General features: G+C 40.7%; 1 protein-coding gene across 6 annotated transcripts in view; it reads right to left on the bottom strand.

Moving 5' to 3' along the window:
* LOC136836282 (zinc finger CCCH-type antiviral protein 1-like) overlaps window positions 1-22,222 on the bottom strand; it is a 28,627-nt gene extending 6,405 nt beyond the window's left edge. The window contains exons 1-3 of one of the 6 annotated variants that reach the window (XM_067100331.1): window positions 21,977-22,222; window positions 6,800-6,849; window positions 5,988-6,082 (exon numbers count right to left, since the gene is read on the bottom strand). In XM_067100331.1, coding sequence (XP_066956432.1) covers window positions 5,988-6,082; window position 6,800 — 96 coding nt within the window. In that variant the 5' untranslated portion in view covers window positions 6,801-6,849; window positions 21,977-22,222. Of the gene's footprint in view, window positions 1-5,987; window positions 6,083-6,799; window positions 6,850-20,962; window positions 21,187-21,976 lie in introns of those variants that run through there. The other 5 variants (XM_067100334.1, XM_067100330.1, XM_067100333.1 and 2 more) reach the window with 5 other exon arrangements.
* Between the last annotated feature and the right edge of the window lie 1,273 nt (window positions 22,223-23,495).

Genomic DNA, 23,495 nt, shown 5'->3' with positions numbered 1-23,495 from the left:
TAAAGTGAATTATAATCGTCAAGCACTTCTGTCCCAGCCAGGTTTCAAAGTTGGGTCTTTGGTTTAGAAACAATAAACGGCCAACATTGACCACTTAGCTATCAAGAGAGATATAATTTAATACTGACTCTACATACGAATGTCAAATTCAGGTTCTGCACTTAGAACTGATATCACGGCATCTCCATATGATAAGTAATTGGTAAGTTTGTTACACTTTCCTAATGATGAATACCTGTCACTTATAAATATGTGACTTTTTTTACATTTACAAATATTAATCTGCAAATATAGTTTCTTATCAGATTTACTATACCTTGTGAATAACTTACACCCAAAGGGAATTATAACAGAAAAGGGCTTCTGCTCTGGTCAGGATATGAACAATGGCTTTTGGTTTAGAGACAATAAAAAACAATCAAGAAAGATACAAGTTGACATCAACTCAGCTTCAAACATTCCTATCTTAAGTGTAGATTCTGTATAGTCACATTTTCATCATTGATCACCCACATGACAGTATGGAATGGTGTTTATTTTTGTTCTATAATTTTATACATAGCTTGCATCTAAAAAAAAAAAAAAAACCAACAGAATGGCATTTACAAACAAGAATTCAGTGAGATTAAGAAAGAAGTGGGTTAAAGTATGAATCTCACGACTGAAACAGCGACAGGAACTGTCATTTTAGGACCACTCCCAACTTTCACTCACGAAACTCGAACTACGTCACTCTTCCTTCAGTCAGAAGCAACCAAAGGCCTTCTGAAGGCCCAATGAAAAGAAGAAACTCCTGGTATACAGAGGCCTCAAAATGAAGAAGGAACTCCCTACTATTATTAAGGAATCCAGTGTTACTAGATGGTTTTTTGCCTCACCATGAAACAAGGTCTCGCTCTGAGACAAACGTCTCTGGTCAGTCACAAGCAAATGAAATTTTACTGGTATTTTGAAAATTTACACTATGGAAAGACATACAGGGCATTAAATGGAATTTGTGCAGATTGCTTGGCACTCTGTTGGACCCTGTCCAACCACTGACAATTCATCAATACTGAAAATAGCCAACATCAGAACCCATTGTTTGTACTACCTAACTTAGCACTCAATATAAGTCCTGCATTCAGCATCAAAAAATATATTCTTGAGGGTACGAAACTGGTTATTGGAAATAGGTTCATCCTTGGTTAAAAAATGCACAGTGATTTCACTGAGCAATTATTAGTTCACAGCCTTCTCTGTGCCCTTGTCAAATAGTATGCTGTCTATCTGAGTTTCTGGCTTCCTTGCATCTCAAAAGCCCTTGCATAAGTCTCTGCATGAAACTCACTGGAACAGCATTAAACTTATTTTTCCATCTTTAAAATGAAAATCATTATAAAGTCTTTGGAGTTTGGATTTCATATTTTCTAAATTTGAGTAAATCAATAAAATCCTCTTTTAATTCTTTGACCAACTCTTATGGTTACCTTCTTGAGTGTAAAATTGTTCCCCTCTTGATAAATTCAATTGATTACAATTCCAGTTGTTTGCACATCAGACACTGACTTATCTTTTACAGCAGTTGAAGGTTGGTGTGTTCAGTTCAGTTCTCACATTTGAATGTTTGTTTTCGTATCTTGTTGTGGTGCTAGGTTAAAATTCGGTAAATGTTCATGGGTAACCATTTAATTGTTCTTAAGAGTAAGTTAGAAATATGAAAATACTGGATAGTTATTTAAAAATGTAGCCAGGAAGGGTTATGGACCCTAGATTGAAATAATTTTCAAGCATTAGATTGTCCATAGTCATGTGCTATCCCCTGGTACTAGTGCAGTCCTCATATGGACCAAATTATAGAAGCTTCTCTGCATAGTTCTTAATTCTCATTATGCTCGTAATAAACCTATCCAACCCGTCCCCCTTTGTTCATCCCCTCTGGGCAGGGTGTGATGTGAAGGATTTCTTAGTGTATAGAAAATGAGGGCTACTGGATAGTAAAAGCCTGTATGAGTCATAGATGGCCTGGAGTTCAAGGAGTTCGTTATCCTGACACTTACCAGTGAATAAGTTTAAGCACAATGTCTGAGGAATTAACATAGTTCAACCTCAACTCTACTTACTACCATTCCTACAAACAACTGAAAGACCATCATCATCTTCATTGCCTCCAGTGCTATGCAATGTAAAGGGTTTCTGTGCAATTCTGCCACTAAATTCTTTCCTGTGCCTTCACTCTCACAAATTTCCCCCATCTCATATTTCTGATCCATGTACATACGGGTCATCCAGAGTGTCTGTTAAATTCAGGCATGGAACTTTTGAAATTCCCGTATTTCTGATTCCTAATATTCTCCTTAAAGCTTTATTCTCAAATAAAAAACAAAACTTTTAGACATAGTTTCAATGTCGTACCATGATTCAATCCTGAATAGCAATAAAGCTCATACCAGACTGGAATTTTGTTTTCAATTTCAGTCTGTTCAACTCCAAATCTTATTCAGTCTGTCAATTATTATATTTGCCTTTTCTAGTCCTCTGCTAAACCCAACTAGAGGAAATCTGAATTGGATATAAGTGTTCCTAAATGTTTGAAAGACTAAACCACTTTAATCCTTCATCTAATGTCTTTCCATCCCTTTGTAGACAATCTGTCCTAATTGTTAAATTTTTCTTATAAGTTATCTAAGTAGTTTCCCAAGGTATATGGTACTATCCTATTAAGCACGCATTGTAAATCTTGTAGTGTTTTGCTGATTAAAATATCATCATCTGAACACTCTAAGTCCTGTGAATTCCTATCGTTACTACAGTGTAAACCTTCTCTTTAATCTCCAACTACTATTTCATTAGGAAATCAATGAGAAGGGCAAGCAACAAGATGACATAGAATTCCCACGTAGAATCTCACAATTTACTACAAATTGTCTTGACATGACTCATTTAGTACTAACGTCGCATCTACTTCACTCACTGATCGTTTCAGTAAGTTTTACATATTTAATGCGAATACCATAGTGACATGAAAGACCATCCATAATATTGGTTAGCGGATGCTGTTAGATGTATTCTCATAATGAACAGCAGACGTTAGGAAAGGAATTTTAAATTTCATACATTGCTTCACAACATGTTTTAAAACAGATATTTGATCTGTGAAAACCCCGCCTTCTAAAAAAAGCGTTCTTTCAGTTTCTTTCACCAGCCTACTAAGGAAGAGCATGACTAATATTTTAATGCCCCTGTGGTTAATATATTCAGACAGATCCATCTCTTTCCTATCTTTGCTGACTCCCAATTCCAAATCACTGAGCTCTGTGTCTCAATAAATATTCTATAAAAAATTTCAGTTAGTTTGTTGTCATTTTCTTTTCAGCTAAAATGATCTTTGATAGATTCCATCAATGCCTTGTGCTTTTTCATATTCTAAATTTCTTTACTACTGATTTCAATTCCGAAACCTTGAATTAATTTTAAGTACATTCTGGTATGTTTAGTACTGTACATTCTGGTATATCAATTAAATATTCACCCTCTCTCGCAAGAACGTTGCCTGTCTACCTTACGGATATTTCAATAATTCTGCAAATTACCAGAACACTAATGCCACTCTGAATGCACAGTTTCATCAGCATCATCTACTCGTTGTTCCTGATGTTCTCTCTTATCTATTTTTGTGTTTAATTTTACGCCTATTCATATTCTCTAACATTCTCTTCTCTCTTAATAGCGGATCTACTGTATGGTTTCTATGATTGCAAGTGCAGATTTCCAAGTGCATTTATGCATACCCGCGTGATTGAAAAACTAGAGTACCTCCAATACAAGATTACTTGCAGCACAAAAAACTGCACTCCACTTCCGTTTGCAGTCCGTCCCTGGCCTGCCTTACCCATTATATATCCTCATCTCTCCGTTTATCCAGACAATTTTTGCATTCCATTACAAACAATCTTCGTACATTTTTCCATTAATCAATCTATAACTTCTGCAGCTATTCGTCTTTTACATTTCTTTGTTGGTATATATCACACTAAAAATAATGCTGAATAAATTATAGACTAAAGACTAGGCATAATACCCTAGACCATTTGTTATATATCCATTGCAAACTTGGGCTGCTGTTGATGCTAGCTTCTCTTTCTCTCCCTTAGAAGTTTTTCAAATCAAGTTAAGAAAAACAAATAACATTAAATTAAAATCCTTTTGTACGATTTTTTATTTTTTTATTTTTGTGTGTGCTTCCGTTCGCATGTGCATACTGCATTCTTTGGTTGCCAGTTAAAGTTGAACAGTAAAATGACAAAAAAAAAAAAACATTCTATATAGGCGGTTTCAGAGAAAGGTCTAAAGATACAAAATATAGTTTACAATGTAAGGCTTGTGAATACAAGAAAGAAACTCATGTAGTAAAATGGGAATTCCTTGAATGGTCAGTGACACATTCATCAAAATTCGATAACGCCATGGGAAGTTACAGTAGGCGTGAATGTCAGGGTTTACTACTGAAGATGTGATAGATTTAAAAAGATTTTTTTTTTACAATACTGCAGATTGTAAAAAATGGTTTTAAAATGCCCCTTTAATTAGAAAAAAACCTAGCATGGAAATCGTAAGTTAACTCTCTAACACAGTCTCAGGATAAGCTACCTAAATTTCTTTAGGATTTATGACCTGGTCTTTATAATCTAACATTGTCAATGAGTGAAGAAGAGTGGATTAGACTCATTTTTCTTCTTACTATGTGAATTGGTATTTTGTTTGTCGTTGGTTAGATTACTGGTTTTGTTACAATTCTTATTACTGTCTTTGTGGCAAAGTCGGTAATAAGATTAAGACCTAACGTAATAAAATCTGTTGAGATGATGAATATAGAGTAAAACCTAAAATTCCAAAGTACCCTATGTAAAATGAGTTTACTCTTTAAGGAAAGATAAATTTGCGGATTGTGGGTTATGAGAGATAATGTTGGTAGAAAAGTATAATTATGGAATAATACAGGAGCAAAACGGACAGAAGTAGGATTACGGTAAGATATGACAAGGGAAAGATATGATTTCGGAAAGAGGAATTAAAGTATAAGGGAAAGGGATAATTAGGGTTCGAGAGGTAGATTTTGCAACTAAGGAAGGTAAGGTGAGGGATGGCTATGGTACACGAAGTGTGTGATCACAGAAACATCAAAACCAAATAAATGTAAAATTAGGTAATGACATGACATGAAGAAAAGTTAGGTTATGACTATCATATGGTATGACAAAGGAAGCGCATCATTAAGAAAACTAAGAGTTAAGGGAAGAAAGGTAAGATTTTGTTGCTGTATGAATAAAACTGATTAAGGCTTGAATGGTTATCATAAGACAGACAAAATTTGGAAGGGTAAGATTAGGGTGCAGTAAGATTTGCAAAAATACACAGTAAGGGAAACAAATGACTGAGGAAACAAAAAGCAGGGCAGTTATTAGGTGAAGGTAAGAGCATGAGGAAAGTACGGTTAGAGAAAAGTAAGATCACGGAAAAAGAAAAATCAAGGAAAGACAAGATTATGTAAAAGAGACGTAAGAAAGGTAAATTAGGGAAACGAACAATTAAAGAAGAGAAACGTGAAGGAAACATAATAAGGGAAAAGAAAGCAAAGTTTAAGGATTGGTAATATAACGGAAAGATATGATTATAATATGTAAAATGTGAGGAAATATAATACCAGGAAAAGTATGACTGATGAAGGTTAAGGTTAAGAAAAGGTGTCATTAGGAAATGGTATGATTAAGGAAGGAAAAGGTTAGAGAAGAGATTGTGAAGGGTATCGTTAGGGAAAAGGGAGATTTGGGCACTGCTAACCAAGGATATTATTAGGGAGGGACAAGGGTACAGTAAAATCAGCGAAGAGAAGGACCGGGGAGAGGCAATGACAGGGAAAGGTAAGGTCGGGGAAAACTGTTATGAGGGAAAGTTGAGATCAAAGGAGCGTTGGATTCAAGACAGGTGACGTCGAGCTGTTCCCTCACCTGTCTCCTTACGGGTTGTGGCCTCAGGCACCGCTTCTCGGCCCGTGGGTCATCATAGCGATCCTCGTCTCCAGAGTCGTCGCCATAATCATTCACTGTTGGGAAAGCGTTATAGCATTTATTTGCAGGAATCATAGGTGTCAGTGCAATTTTCTTCCTAATACAGTTACTATACATCGTTACTACTATCGGTACTTCATGGTACTGTGAATTATTATTAACGAGGTATCGTAAAAATTACGAAGACCCACAAATAAAACCTCTTTGTGAATATCAGCAACAAATATAAAAATCATAACAGCAGCAAATTCCACGTAGCAATAATTACAGGAGGAACAACGACTCCCAATCAAAACTTTTCATGAAAAAAAAAGTCTTCAGAAAACGTATCCATTTTTTTGTGATCATTTATGAAACCAGAATAAATTTGTCTATCTGAATTGTGCAAAAGCATCGGTGAATTAAACTACTCTTAACCACGATATGAAATCGAAAATATTGATAGCAAATTCAACCAAAGGCAAAAACCCGAAGAAAACTATAAACTATCAAAATAAAAGAATGAAAACATGATGGTCATTATGTGTCTGTCCAACTTGTCTCACCACCTAAACACCTAAGATCGACCCCAGCGGAAATGAAGGTGAGGGAAAGGGATTAAGTAGCGAATTAAATACTTGATGGTTATCGACTAAGGTGGGTTGCTTTCTGGGTGAAGTGCATATGCCTAGCAACCTCTTCCAAAGAGATTTGTTCAGCACTGGAAGGTTAACGCCTTATAAATTAAAAACTGTATATCTAAAGTGACTCACTTTTGGATTCTCGGTTGAAGTACACTGTTGAAGATCTAATTTAGTACTCTCTGAAAAGAAAGAAAATGAATATGATGGTAACATAACACTTGATATAGAAATGCAATTGCATACCTGCACTTCTGAATGATGCACTGGGGTCTGGGCAGTAGTTGACATAAGCACTCCCCTTCACTTTGCCAAAGCAGTTAAGTTAACAAAGGCTGTTGCCCATGAATTTCGTGTTCGTTCTTTCTCTTATGACGGGACACCGGCGCAAACGCCAGTGGCGATATTAATAGGCTAACATCTATAAAAACTTATGGCGGGCCCTGCCTTTGGCTGTTCGGAGGACCGCACGTTCATCCTCAGTGGATAATGACATTGGGTTAAACATAAGGGTTTCCTGAGAAGTGTCGTTTAAAGCAATTTTTTTATGAGCTACCTCGCCTCCCGGTCATGAATCCAGAACCATTATCGTAGGGATTTGCACAGTTTTTATGTGAGGTGCACTTGCACATTCTCTCTTCAAAAAATGTAGTCCCAAGCAGCCATAAAATTTTAGTCAATCTCCAGAAAGCCCAGTTAGAAAAACTTGTTCTGTGATTTCATCAAAACCATGGAAGATGTTTCATTTACTTTTTTTGGCTGAATATCATTGTTCACATTTTCTTTTTATCTGAAACATTATACGGCCTAAAAATGATAACCTGAATGCTGTTTTGCATGTAAAAATTAACGTCTTATATAAAATAATAACATTCCCTAAAAAAAAAATAGTATGCTCTTTTCAGGGATATAAATATAAGTATTCACTAAATAAAGAGACATTTTCTTGATATATTTACCTACGGCGCTGTATAGAAATAAGAACTAAGTTTGCAAAGAATAAGAATAAACTCTTACTTATGATATACAGGCTATCAAAGATTTGTTTTACAGGCGCAAAGTACCATCTTGACGATATGTTGAGTACGGAGGCAGAGGATGAAAGAAAAGTCTAGGGTTTTGCTTTTTACCCCCCCTTTTTATGACCCTGAGAACCCATATGACAGAAAGTTCCCCAACCCTACCCTCACCTATTACCATCTATCACAGAGTCGTCGAGAGGCAAAACACAGTCAGAATGCGTCATATTCTTCTTTTATAGGTTAATATTATTATCATATATTACTATTCAGGAGATGAATGCTATTTATATGGAACAAGATCACAGTAGCCATTGACTTGAAATTCAAAATTCCAAAGAATATGGTGTTCATTCAAAATAAGTAACACAGTAATGGGAAATACAGAAAGAGGAGATCAGTTATTAGAAAAATAGATAAATTAACAAATTAATAAATAAATAAAAATATAAAAAATATTATTATAAGTTACAAGAAGTAGCTACACAGCTGACCCTTAGTTTGCCCTTAGTTTATCGAAAGTAGAATCATCGCTGCATAGCCAATTCCAGTTGACCTAGATATCAACACACTAAAAGTTATCAACATTTCAATATGTCCCCTTCCTTTACCTGAAACAGATATTTCGATGGCACAACTGAAAAGGGCAAAGATAAGAGGCTGAGTGCCACTACCTTAAGCAGCTTAGCCCACCTAAGCTGCTTAAAGCAACCATTCTAAAGGCAGATTGAGCTGGCTGAATTGTCTTTCCACAGGATACCTGGGGAGATACAAGCAGATGGCGGAACACCTGGAAAATTACACATCTTCAGCCCAGTCACCACATGGGCCCGACATTGGGGCCCTACCCTTGGCGGTTGACTTAAAAGGAGCTTGGACAGGAAGATCTTTGCAGTTAGCCAGAGCAGTCGTACGCGTGCGAGAGGTGCTGAGAGGGCCCCCCACCCCAACCCCTGTCCACACCCGACTCCAGACTCAACTCTGGTTCTACAGTCATCCTCGGAACGGACCGTCCAAGTGATTAGTGTGCCATGCCATTCATCTGAGACCCGCTTCCCCTAAGGTAAAGTATGAGTGAAGACCTTTCAGTCATGACAGTTTGCCATTAGAAGTGTTTATTGAGTGCCAGTATTCCGCTCTGTCATTGTGCCATTTATTCCAGTGCCATTGCCAATGTTCTGTGTTCCAGTGTAAAGTGTCCATTCATTTCTCGAGTCCTTGGCACCATCAGTGCAGCCTCAGGTCATTGTATGTGTTATATTCTCCTTTACTGGTGTGTAATGTTTAACTCTCTATTGCAGAGGGACTTTGCTGTGGACTCATCTTGGACTGTGCCTTGCCATCATTCAAGACTCCAGTAGGAAGATCTTCAGGCGTTGCAAGCCTCCTAATAATTCATTTAACCATTTTCCTTTTGATTCTTTTCTGTAAATATAATTACTTAATTTAACCAAAGTGTTTACATAACATTCCCTGATGAAGCTGACCACTAAGCTCATTGAATCATCCCCATTTTTCTTTTCTTTTTATGATATCCCTTAACGTAAAGTCAGATTTCCAAGGCCCAATCAAAGAAAGATCCATTGCCGGCCTGTAAAGCATCTTATGATCTAAAAATCCAGGGAAATACATAAAAATGGCGTCCTTCCCATAGATCTCGTTTTGCAGTTGCAGTTTCCCTTCTGTTGTTGCTTTGTTGCATTTGCAACTCACCAAATCAGCAACTAGCAAAGCTAAGCTGGGTGCTAGACAAATTCTGAACCTGGTACCAAGAGCACAGACCTAGAGAGTTCCACATAAGTAATGTGTTTATCTTAGCAAAGAATTTTTTTAGACAATCGTGACTGTTCCTAGGAAATTAGGGAATAGGGACGCATGTATCCATTGAGAGAAGAGAACTGCCGTATTAGATTTTGTTAATGCATGCCTTTCAGGATAGGTAGTTAGGAAATAACCAGTGCTAACCATGTTTTGTTTTGAGGAATAGTGCAAAAGAAATTCCTCTGTGTTAAATTCTCACTTTGCCATTTTTCTTTCGAGGAATAGTGCAAAAAAAATTCCTCTGTGTTAAATTTTACCTCACATTTTGGAATAGCGAATTATTTAGGTGCAGACAAACTCCCCTGTGGGATAGGATCAGCTTGCATTGCTGAAATACTCTCTCTCAGTTTAACTAAAACTCAAATTAGGTGTTAGGAAGGCGAAATTTGAACTCCACTTCTAGGGAAAATTACGAGGTTATTTTTACTATTATCTGCTCACCCAGGGAAATTCCCGGCAGTCAGGAGACCAGACGGTGTTTGTAAACAGAAGGGTTCATTCAACCAAGGTCTAAAAATAACCCACATCGGTGAGGGTCAGATAACCTTCATGCCCCCGCTCCCAGCGTGCCTACCAAATCTTCATTCCTTGCCCAAGTAGTGTTCCTATAAGAATTGTTCATACTCGGGCCACTCTCAGCAAATTTTTGGGGGGTTTTCTCCTGTTAGTAAATTTCCAAGTCCTACAGGACAAATCCAATTTCCAAGTCTTACAAGACTCCACCAACTTCTAAGTCCTACGAGGCGAGAATTTCCAAGTCCTATGAGACAAATCCAATTTCCAAGGCTTACAAGACTCCAACAAATTCTAAGTCCTATGAGGTGAGAATTTCCAAGTCTCGCGGGCAATTCCAAATTCCAAGTCTTACGAGACTCCACCAAATTCTAAGTCCTACGAGGCGAGAATTTCCAAGTCCTACGGGGCAAATCCAATTCTACGTCCTACGAGACGCGCACGTCCTACGTGACGCCCATCAAATTCTACGTCCCACGAGACACCCACGTCCTACGTGATGCCCATCCAATTCTACATCCTACGAGACACTCATGTCCTATGTGACGCCAATCCAATTCTGCATCCTACGAGATGCCCATGTCCTACGTGATGCCCATCAAATTCTACGTCCTACGAGACGCCCACGTCCTACGTGACGCCCATTCAATTTTATGTCCTATGAGACGCCCACGTCCTACGTGACGCCCATCCAATTCTACGTCCTATGAGACGTGACGCCCATCCAATTCTACGTCTTATGAGAGGCCCACGTCCTATGTGACGCCCATCCAATTCTAGGTCCTACGAGATGCCCACATCCTACGTGACGCCCATCCAATTCCATGTCCTATAAGACGCCCATGTCCTATGTGACACCCATCCAATTCTACGTCCTACGAGATGCCCACATCCTACTTGACGCCCATCCAATTCTATGTCCTATGAGACGCCCACGTCCTACATGTGACGCCCATCCAATTCTACGTCCTACGAGATGCCCTTGTCCTACATGACACCAATCTCACTATCCCCGCAATAACCGGCCAAGGCCGCGCAAGAGATAGAATATATTTCACCTTAAAAATTGGTTCCCATTTGTTTTTTTTTTAACCTTAGAAGGCCCTGATAACTAAATTTGACAAAATGTCTACTTCCAGAGCCCAGCACAATGAGGAAAGGACATGGGAATGTCGGGGCAAGAATTACGGGACTGGGTCCAGGGGCAACTAGATACTGCGAAGGCAGAAAGAGAGGCAGAAAGAATTGCCCAAGAGAAAAGAGAGAGAGAGAGAGAGAGAGAGAGAGAGAGAGAGAGAGAGAGAGAGAATCGCCCAGGAGAAAAGAGGAGATGGAGAGGCAAGAGAGAGAGAAAGAGAGGCAAGAGAAGGAGAAGGAGAGAGAGGGGTGAGAATGACAGTGCACCCATGACCTCCAGATGTTAGCCTGGCAGAATGCAACCCCCACCTCCTGTGGCGGGGATGAGTGCCCTCAGCCAAGTCCACTTGTTTATACCTAAATGGACAGAGGCAGGGCCCAAAGTATGGCTTGAGAGGGCTGAAAGAGTCCTGGAGTGCTGCATCCTCTCTCCCGTGGAACTCTCCCATGTTCTCACTAAATTCCTGGGAGATAAATTGGGAAGCCGTACGCCAAGCGGTCACCAAGGTGTATGAGATTACCCCCGAGCAGTGGAGGAGGCGTTGGAAAGAGAAGACATGAGAAGCACGCCAGACTTGGTCTGACTAGGCATACCACTCTGAGCAGGCGTTAGCAAAATGGCTCGAGTCTGAAGGGGCTACCAACGCTGCCGAGGTACTCGAGAAAATGAAATTTGAGCATTTCTTATGCTACGCCGCTCCCGCCCTGGCCATGCATGTAGTAGAAAAGGGCCCTGCAACACTCACCGATTGTTGCCGAATAGCAGACATGTGGGAGACTTACCACCCTCAGGAGGGATCCATGCGGTGGAAGATATATCCCCCGCCCTTCCTTGGAGGATCAGCTCCCCCTAAGAATGGAAACTTGGGCAAGCCCTTAACATGTCATTATAGTAAAAGGATGGGGCATTCCACTGACCAGTGTCAAAGTTGGCTGAAGGCTCCCTCTCATCCGCCTCCAAAGACATCACAGCTGCCTCCTGCTACTGCCCCCCAATCACTGCCCGCAGCAGGCACTGCCCCCCGGTGGGAGTTCTGCCATGAGATATGCCACGATTGTGGAAAACGGGGACATTACTCCTCCATATACAAGCTTTGCTCTCGTTACAACCAGCCGAAGACAGTAGGCACCGTAACTTGCCCTAAACGGCCCACCAGGTGGATTGGGCTTGAGTCCGTGAGGGTCGTGCCTCCGGACAGGTCAAGCCCTCCCTGGGAATTAAAAAATATGATAGACACTGGGTCGGAGGTCAGCCTGATAGTGCGTAGCAAAGTCCTCCCTGGTCCCATCATTTGGGAAGATGAACGAATGACGATCCTCTGGGTGGATGGGGATCAAAAGGACCTTCCGATGGTCTGCTCAAGGGTCACCACAGGCAATGACTCTCGAGAGAGGGAACACCTTTTCGGTGTAGCTGAGATACTCACCACAGGGGAACCTCTTTCCCTGGGACAAGATCTTGTCCAGTGGAGGGATCCCTCCATCCCATTCCTCTGCCTAAAGCCCTCCAAGCCCACGGCCACCCCACAGCCTCCCTGATGAAAGCAGGAGGATCTGCTTCCCCCTGGACTGTCTCTAGGATCGATCTCGTGGCTCCAGGAACCACCCCTGCCTCCAAGAAGGCCGAGAATACTCTGGCCCCTACCACTCTTCTCATTACCGGCGCTTCAGCTGCCCTGCCCTCCCTCGCGAGGGAAAGACTAATCGAGGAGCAAAAGGTGGACACTTCAATCACCCACCTCTGCAGTGAGGCCGCCACTAACGAGGATGCCCTCGCTGATTTGATAAAAGACGCCTTCCTGCTGGAAGACGAACTCCTGTACAAAGTAACCCGGGGCTGAGCGAGCCATCCCAGGTGCGCCATAAACTCGTGGTAGTCCCCCTGACTCTGCAGAAGGACGTGCTAAGTTTGGCACATGACGGCATCTGCGGGCACTTCGGTGTTGCTCACACTGCTCGTGCCGTCGGGAGCAAGTTCGACTGGCCCGGCATCCAGAAGAGCGTAAAGCAATTCGTTGCCTCTTGCCCCACCTGCCAAGTGGTAGGAAACCCGAACGAGGTAGTCCCCAGGCCCCCCCTCAGGAATATCTCCTCCGCCGGCGTCCCCTTCAGGGACGTCGTCATTGACTATTTCACTCCGCAGGGGAGGATGAAAAGTAAATTGGGGAATGCCCATTGCCTTACCATCATTGACTGCTTCACACAATTCCCAGAGGCAATTCTGGTAAGGAGCGAGAGCTCGAAAAACACGGTGAAGAACCTAGTAAAATTCTCTTGTAGATTCGGGTTCCCTGCCACGATACAAAGAGATCAGGGTTGACACTTTATGTTGAAAGAATTCCGTGACGGCATGGCCAGCCACAGAATCAAGCACTTTCACTCAACGTCCTATCACCCCGAGAGCCAAGGAATCATCGAGCGATTCCACCAATCACTCTCTACAACGCTCAAAAAATTGGAGCACGAGCGAGGTGGCTCATGGGAGGACAAACTCCCATACGCCCTTTTTGCTGCCCGCTACGCTCCCTCCGAAACCTTCGAGCTATTGTACGCCCATTCCACCCAGGCGCTGCTTGACATATTATATGACGCATGGGTGGACCTCGCTCACGTGTATTGGGCGGAGGAATTGCCCACCATTCAGAAAAACCTTCAGGTAGCTTGGGCGGTAGCCCAGGCCACAGAGGCAGCCATCCAAGAACGGGTGAAGATAAAATTTGAAGAGATCGCCTGCTCCTGCTCCTTCGAGACGGGAGATCAGGTCCATGTACTCTGGATGGGTGCCATGAGGCCCCTCGAAACCCACTTCTTGGGCCCCCACCAAATCTTGGGAAAGCATGGGAACTTGAACCACCTAGTAGATGATACATCCACCCCTGAGGCAGTAGTTGGCACTGCTGCCCTAGCCTGTATGCCCACCATTAACTCTGAAATCCTTGAGAATCTGGAAGTCATCACCCCAGGTCTTGCTGCCGCCCACAGGGAAGATATCTGCCGGTTATTAGGCTGAAACTCGCAAGTTGTCCGAGACACCCTTGGGTGCACGGACGTGTTACAGCATTCCATCAATATCAAAGAGGGTGTGAAACCCATAGACCAGGGATACTACCGGGTCAACCCAGATAAGGCCCGTAGGATCGAGGAGCAGGTCCAGCTCCAACTCGACCTCAGCCTTATAGAGCAAAGCCCCAGCTCCTGGGCCTCCCCAGTAGTCCTACTGCCTAAGGAGGGCGGTGGAGATCGACTTTGTGTCGATTTCAGGAAGCTGAATGAAGCAATGGAGTCAGAACCTTACCTGGATCGAGGCTTGCCTAGACAGCCTAGGGAGTGGCCCCTATCTAAGCAAGATTGATTTGGAGAAGGCCTATTGGCAAATCCCCGTCCGAGGAGTTGCGCCCTCGGACAGTGTTCATAACTCCTAGTGGAATATACCAATTCAAAGTTATGCCATTTGGGTTAAAAAATGCTCCCAGCTGTTTCCAAAGTTTGATGAACGAGGTACTGGCGGGCATAAAGAACTGTGTGGTATACTTGGACGACATCGTCACCTATGCCAACACCTGGGAAGAGCACTTAAAAATCCTAGAACAAATTTTAACTGCCCAGGGAAAAGCGAATTTGGTGATAAATCTAAAGAAGTGCCAATTCGAAGTTGGGGAAATTACATACTTGGGCCATCAAGTCGGAAATGAATGGCGAGTGCCAAAGGAGGCAAACATAGAAGCCATAAGTAATATAGCCTACCTGCAAACAAAACGGGATGCCCAACGCTTCCTTGGGATGGTACAGTACTTCCGCAGGTTCATCCCAAACTTCGTGGATGCTGCTGCCCCCATCACAAACCTCTTCTGAGGAAAGCAGCCCTTCAGGTGCACAGAAGAATGCAAAAGGGCTTACGATAATTTAAAAGCCGTATTAATTGAGGAACCAGAATAAAGGCTTAATGCGGTGGTGCCTCTATCTCCAGACTATAACTGGAGAATTGAGCACATCAAAGGCACAGATAATAAAATAGCCAATGCCCTATCTGGACAGCATAGCGAGTAACACCTCAGGGCCTTGCTAGCACCCAAAACTCCATCTCAGGGCAAGAAAACACAAAAGCGGTTCTCAGCCAATACTTTTAATCCAGGGGGTGTGGCCCACCAACCAGATGGTGGTGGTCGCACGTTCCCCTGCCTTCTTGAAATTCAAGGAACTTCATTTCACCACTCCCCTCTCTTGTCATTGTATTAATGTTAGAAGCCCTTTGATACCTTCGTTTGAATTTAAGATATCAGGTGAGAACGAGTCATATACCCTGATAATCGCCCATCAGTACTCGAAAGAAATAACACAAGAGATGTATCGTAATGATAAGAAGCCTCTTATAGGCAAACTAACTGCATGCTGCTATCTAATTAGATTTAAGGAACTTATATGTAAATTTTGTCACCTGCCTCAAAATTACCTTGTCCTCGTAATCCTAAAGTAACGTATACCTTGCAATGGAAGGAAATTAATGTGCCGTGTTAAAATAGTTTAATATTAATGTGTGTTGAAAGTAAAGTAAAACTTCTTTCCATTTTGTGTTGGGAATAAGGTAAAGTAAAGGCTTCTTTCCATTTAGTGTTGGGAGAAAAGTAAAGTAAAGCATCTGTGCTGACTTCTTGAATATCAACATGCGCACCCAAATGAAGGTGTGTATGTTTTCTTCTGTGGGGAGCTATTATAAGTTACAAGAAGTCGCTGCACAGCCGACCCTTAGTTTTCCCTTAGTTTATCGAAAGCAGAATCGTCGCTGCATAGCCGATCCCAGTTGACCTAGATATAAACACACTAAAAGTTATCAACATTTCGATCTGTCCCCTTCCTTTACCTGAAACAGATATTTCGATGGCACAACTGAAAAGGGCAAAGATAAGAGGCTGAGTGCCACTACCTTAAGCAGCTTAGCCCAACTAAGCTGCTTAAAGCAACCATTCTAAAGGCAGATTGAGCTGGCTGAATTGTCTTTCCACGGGATACCTGGCGAGATACAAGCACCTGGAAAATGACACATCTTCAGCCAAGTCACCACATGGGCCCGACATTGGGGCCCCTACCCTTCGTGGTTGCATTGAAAGGAGCTTGGACAGGAATATCTTTGCAGTTAGCCAGAGCAGTCATATGCGCGCGAGAGGTGCTGAGAGGGCCCCCCACCCCAACCCCCTGTCCACACCCGACTCCAGACTCAACTCTGGTTCTACAGTCATCCTCGGAACGGACCGTCCAAGTGATTAGTGTGCTGTGCCATTCGTCTGAGACCCGCTTCCCCTAAGGTGAAGTACGAGTGAAGACCTTTCAGTCATGACAGTTTGCCATTAGAAGTGTTTATTGAGTGCCACTATTCCGCTTCATCCTTGTGCCATTTATCCAGTGCCATTGCCAATGTTCTGTGTTCCAGTGTAAAGTGTCCATTCATTCCTTGAGTCCTTGGCACCATCAGTGCAGCCTTGAGTCATTGTATGTGTTATATTTTCCTTTACTGGTGTGCAATGTTTAACTCTCTATTGCAGAGGGACTTTGCTGTGGACTCATCTTGGACTGTGCCTTGCCATCATTCAAGACTCCAGTAGGAAGATCTTCAGGCATTGCAAGCCTCCTAATAATTCATTTAACCATTTTCCTTTTGATTCTTTTCTGTAAATATAATTACTTAATTTAACCAAAGTGTTTACATAACATTCCCTCATTAAGTAGAGCCCTAAGCTCATTGAATTATCCCCATTTTTCTTTTCTTTTTATGATATCCCTTAATGTAAAGTCAGATTTCCAAGGCCAAATTAAAGAAAGATCCATTGCCGACCTGTAAAGCATCTTATGATTTAGAAATCCAGGGAAATACATAAAAAATATTAAAATACAATTGTAATTATATTAGGGTAGTGAAAACATTGCATCTTTGCCTGAACTTCTGAAGTTTCAATTGCATGACATCCTCTGGGAGGCTTTTCCATAGTCCAATGGTGTGAGGAATAAAGGACCTCTGGAACTGAGAAGTTCGACAGTGAGACATATTTATTGCATATTGGTGCTGCTGTTCAGCAAATCTGGTTGCTCTTAGCAGGGCAAGGGGATCTGGGATCAATTGCGAATGTGAAAAATCTCTGTTAAAATACAACTTCTGAAAAAGTGACAAACAAGGGACCATCCACCGATGGTCCAAATCATAACTGCTAATATTAGGAAACATAAACCTACCACTATGAACCACAGTCTAAAAGAGATAAATCTCTAGCAGAAGCACATATCCACACCAAAGAACAGTATTCTAGCAAAGGAAGCACAAATTGGTTTTATCACTGTTATAAATACATGAGGCCTTATGAACAATGCCTAACTTTCGTGCGGCATTTACTGAAACTTCATTAGATGTTTCTCAACAAAGTCCCAACAACCTGAAGGGGAGGATGGGTTGGAAAATTTATATGAGAATACTAATCAATAGCATTTTCATTTTACTGGAGTTCAGCCTCATACCCCACTGACTACACCATTCATGACCCAGTCATTTCTGATACGTGGAGACTTGACTACACCCACAAGTGTTGCATCATCAGCATACTGAATGATCTTGTTTTCCAGGCCAACAATCATAACACTTTTATAAACTAAAAATAACAGTGGACCAAGAACACGACCCTGTGGAACTCTAGACACAATAGGTCTTGGTTTATTAAAGTTCCCATCTACAGGAACTCACTGCTGCCTACCTGTAAAGAAATCTTGAAGCATTCCTAAAACATATCCATGCATTCCAAGATTCTGAAGTTTATAAGTGACTTGTAATTTACTAAATCGAAAGCAGCACTAAAATCTATTTTAATTACTCTGCACTCAAAACCCTTATCAAGGTTCTCTTGCAAATGTTATGTCAAGCCTAAAAGAGCATAGCAGGTACCTAACTGCTTCCTGCATGCATAATGACTATTAGCTAACAATCCTTTAGATTCCACATACTTACATAGTGGTTTAAAAATAAGTTTTTCAGCAACTTTGGAGAGCACAGGGAAAATAGAAATTGGCCTGTAGTTAATGCAGTCTGCAGATATGCCACTCTCCTGAAAAGGCACTGTATCACTATGCTTGTGCTCATCTGCAAAGCTATTACGTTGACATAAAAATCTATAGAATCCATTAATCTTGGGAGACAACGCATCAGAAACTTTTTTGTTTAAACACAGGGAAGAAACCTTCAGGTTCTTCCCCACCCTAGCTATCAAGAATTTTCATAACATTTCAAGAGCAAAAAAGCAAATTTTGTAGGAATAGGTTTAGGATGACTAGTATTGTCATTACTAAGCCTAAGTCAAATGAAGAACCAAATGAATAAATTTCAACATCTAGACAAGATTCAAACCCACTTTTGGAATGTCAGAAATACATATATAGCAAAGTGTTTAACTGAATTGTTTGTTTCTTTTCAAGCTGAAGTATATATTTAGAATGCCCTCTTAACTTATCTTGATTCCTTCACATTTTGGATATGCTTGTCAATACTAAGCCTAGGATCCAAATGAAGACCCAGATAAAGAAATTCCGACACCTGGGCAAGACATGAACTGGCATCCAGCTCAAGGGGATGTACTCAAATTCGAGAGAGATATGTAACGTATGAGCAGGAAAGGTTTTATACCTTCCACATAGTCAAATGGATAAATGTTACATAGTTCTGATATTCTGGATGCGGATTCGAATCTTGCACAAATGTCTGAATTTCTTTATTTAGTTGCTCAATCGGATCTTGGCTTAGTACAAGAGAATCCAGAATGTGAAGGAATCGATATGCTATGAGGGTATCATGGTTATTATAATTGCATATGTATATATAGGAAAAAGTGAACAGTTGACAATATATATATATATATATATATATATATATATATATATATATATATATATATATATATATATATATATATATATATATATATATATATATATATATATATATATATATATATTGTCACGTTAAGTGATTTTTATGAACTGCTGGTTCCCCAGCGTTCCTTTTGTGGATTGCTGCCTCCTTACCTTCAAGTTTTTTTTTTTGTTTTGATGTTTTCGTCAGTGAGCTGCCGTTTTTCTTTCGCCAGTCGGGTCTGGTAGGGCAGCGAGGTAACGGCAGTGGCAGCAGCAGGCAGTTTTTGGAGTCGATTGGTCGAGTTTATGAGCAGCAATTGGAGCACGCCTACGGTGGAGCACGTCGTAGAGGTGGAGTGTGACCATGAGTAGTCGTGTGACCACGAGCTGCTCATCCTTGATGACAGCGTGAGGCTGTCCTGACGTCTCCATCGGGGTATTCTGGTTTGTGGGTTTTTGTCCCTGTTGTACAGCTGAGGGCTGTCTTGGTGCCCTGATGGAGGACGTATGTTTGGTTTTTTTTTTCTGCCTGCTGTTGTTTATTTTTGCCTTTTTTAAGCTACTTTTTGTTGATGAAGTTAATTGTTTATTTAACTTGCTTTTGTTTAGTGCTGCCTTTTGGCTTCTTTTTGTACTTATGGTTTTATCTTTTACCAGACCTGACTCACTTGTAAATACTCGTCTTAATAAATTAATATTAAGCTCATTCTTTATTGTTTTGTTGTTTTCCCTCCTTTGTTTGTTGCATCTGCCGTCAGTCATGACAGCCCCGGCCTGAGTATATTAAAGAACCTGCATAACGCCCACTCGGTCGTTACAATGGCGACTGTGACAGGGCGGCTCTGTTTTGGCTGGCGGGGTTGTTACGGCATTGGAGGGGATCATGAGTGTAAAAAAAAAAATAATCTTTTTTTTTTTTTTAGGTGGGAGGTGTCACGTTATGATGGTTTTGCGGAACTGCTGGTTCCCGCTCGTTCCTTTTGTGGATTGCTGCCTCCTTACCTTCAAAGTTTTTTTTTTTTTGATGTTTTTCGTCAGTGAGCTGCCGTTTTTCTTTTCGCCAGTCGGGTCTGGTAGGGCAGCGAGGTAGCGGCAGTGGCAGCAGCAGCAGGCAGTTTTGAGTCGACGTTGGTCGAGTTTATGAGCAGCAAATTGGAGCACGCCTACGGCGGGAGCACGTCGTAGAGGTGGAGTGTGACCATGAGTAGTCGTGTGACCACGAGCTGCTCATCCTTGATGACAGCGTGAGGCTGTCCTGACGTCTCCATCGGGGTATTCTGGTTTGTGGGTTTTTGTCCCTGTTGTACAGCTGAGGGCTGTCTTGGTGCCCTGATGGAGGACGTATGTTTGGTTTTTTTTTCTGCCTGCTGTTGTTTATTTTTGCCTTTTTTAAGCTACTTTTTGTTGATGAAGTTAATTGTTTATTTAACTTGCTTTTGTTTAGTGCTGCCTTTTGGCTTCTTTTGTACTTATGGTTTTTATCTTTTTACCAGACCTGACTCACTTGTAAATACTCGTCTTAATAAATTAATATTAAGCTCATTCTTTATTGTTTTTGTTGTTTTCCCCTCCTTTGTTTGTTGCATCTGCCGTCAGTCATGACAGCCCCGGCCTGAGTATATTAAAGAACCTGCATAACGGCCCACTCGGGTCGTTACATATATATATACACACACACATACACAACACACATACACACACACACACACACACATATATATATATATGTTCTGCATACACTAAACGTTCCATATGTTTCTGAACGTGGAGCCAAAATAAAGTTTTAAGAGCCCATTAGCAATCCAAGCACCGCATTCAAGCCCAGTCGAATTGGAGTTTGTTAAACATAGTAAGTGTAATAAAACCCACTAGAATATTCTCTGCAACAGCTCTTTGCTGTTTCATATGTTCTGCATCTTACCTCACATCTCCTTATGGTTACTGTCGAAGGGTAGCCTGGGTGTTCTTCTGAAGGAGAAATTTAAGGCGTCCCTCACCACGGTTTTTTCCCTTCTGAGGACTGCAGTGTAAAGGGTTGAGTCAACCAAACTGTTTTCGATGTAAAAGCTCCGAGATAAACGTTATCAACTTCGATAAGACGAATTATCAAGCAGCCTTTACGATAGCTGGTTGATTTCCTAGAATAACTATCGACTGAAATCATATTCTGATAAGGGACAAGTACGCAACACTTGACAACATATTTTTTGGTTTTATAGCCTATACTTTTTCCTTCGAGCCCTTGTAACATCATAAAAACAATACCGATTGCTTTTAAACGGGAAAAAAATCTCCGTGTTTTAGTTCAAGAGTATGTAACATGATATAAAAATTACTGTTTGCTTTTGAATTAAAATAAAAATCATAAAAATCACAAAGTATTCTACGTATGTGGTGACATGAATTATTATTTAGGTTCTGCCTACAAGACGTAGCTGTAATATTGAAAAGAAATAATTTTCGTATTATATTGTAAATTCGCCACTGAATACCGTATAAATCCTTCTTCATACTTAAAAACAATTAGAGAGAGAGAGAGAGAGAGAGAGAGAGAGAGAGAGAGAGAGAGAGAGAGAGAGAGAGAGAGATGGTTCTTTAGGACGAAGCTGGTTGGTGTTCCGCCCACCGTCCTACTGTAGTAGCGCACTCACATCTCGACACTCACCTAAATGACAAAGAGAATACACCAGCAACGATTTTTTTTTAGATATGTGAAAGAGTTGTTACTGCATGACCTGGCTCCCTCATGTTCTCTACTGTCATTTTTTTAACTTCAAAGGCGGAGAGTCGGAAGTTTTGATTGGTTGCAGAGGTAAATTTGGACTCTTGTTGCCAACCGAATTAGCCTTCGACACACCCTAACACTCAGAACGTAGATCGTTACATAAGCAATGAAACCACTTAGTTTCCTAGGAGAAACAAAGAATTTACTTACTGGTACTTTCTTTTCCCTTCAAGCGGTGGCAGTCAAGTTCCTGATGTGGACGAGATATTGTCCTACATGATTTGAAGGAAGTCACGTCACATCTGCACGAATGTGTCTAGACTCTGGCAAAGGATAAGCCGCGGTACGGGGACGGGCCAGTGTTTAGCTGGACGAGAAATGTTCATGATGGGCTGCGATGACGTTCATACCGTCATGTGATGCAACGATTCGTGTTTATCATTTGTCTGAGAATATCTGGTGTTATGCATATATATATATATATATATATATATATATATATATATATATATATATATATATATATATATATATATATATATATATCGCTAAACTGTTCTATATTTAGTTACTGTGAATGTACCGTGTGTACTTGAACTCCGTTGTCAGGTATAAAACGTACCAATGGCTGCGCCACGTCAATACTTATACGTAGGATTTAACTAGGATTTAGCAAGTTCAAACTTAGAATTGTTTACAGTACAGAATTTCATAAATTAATAAGAAACACAGCATATATAAAAATATAACGTGCAGTTCACAAGAAAAACGAGTAGAAAAATAAAATTATCAGTCTTTGATGTTAGTCAGAAGAGCTTCCGTTAATTTTCAAGGGCGCGCACACACACACACATATGCACACATACATTAAAAATATATATACACTGGCACCTCAAGTCAACGGACTTCGTTACTTTAAGGGCTCGTTATCGCGCCCGGTTTAAAAAAAATCCATTTTAAGGATATGGTCTCACAAGTACAGTGTGTGATTATCTTTTCTTGTGTGTTAAAAGTTCTAATTGCTTTACTTTGTTAAATTTATGCTTATAAAGTACTTTTTCTAAGTGAAAGCAACACTTTGTCTGGCAAGCAGGTGCTAAGGAATTCTGAGCTGTCTGGTTAAGCAAAGCGTAATTCAATGTACTGTATGTCTGTACCTTCCTCTATTTCAGAACAATCACACTGCTCCAAATCATCATTGATAATAAAATCTATAAAAACAGTTTATGAATTTTATTATTGACTTTGTTACACACATTGAGAAAATGTTCTTCATTTCTAACAGTTTCCACTTGCGAAAGTCAAATGATATAGTTCTATCTAAAATAATGATAATTTGATAAAACTGTTGATTTACTTTATCCAGCTATTTAACATATATTACTGTATTATCATCTTATCATATAGAAAATAAACATTGCTATCATGCGCCATTTGCATTCTGATAACGTTTACTGTCTCAAACCAGTTTTACCGATCTAATTGCAGCATAATTCGGAGATACATTTGTTTGGAAATTATTAGAGCTTGGATTAAAAATAGAGCTTATCATAAGCCATACAAACAAGCTTCAAATGAAGCGAGCCTGTGATTTCGTCAGTTTCGGGAGTCGGTTTCGCCTGTCCGGGACGTTTTGCAGCCTGAAATTCATTCGTTTCAACGTCCGCAGTTGCAATCTGCACCTTTAGCTATAGACATTCTTGAAACCCTTTCCTGCATTGCGCGAAGA

This window comes from Macrobrachium rosenbergii, chromosome 56 (assembly GCF_040412425.1).
Source record: "Macrobrachium rosenbergii isolate ZJJX-2024 chromosome 56, ASM4041242v1, whole genome shotgun sequence".
Lineage (NCBI taxonomy): Eukaryota > Metazoa > Arthropoda > Malacostraca > Decapoda > Palaemonidae > Macrobrachium > Macrobrachium rosenbergii.
The sequence above is the reverse complement of the archived record's forward strand: the minus strand, read 5'-3'. Positions and strand labels throughout refer to the sequence as shown.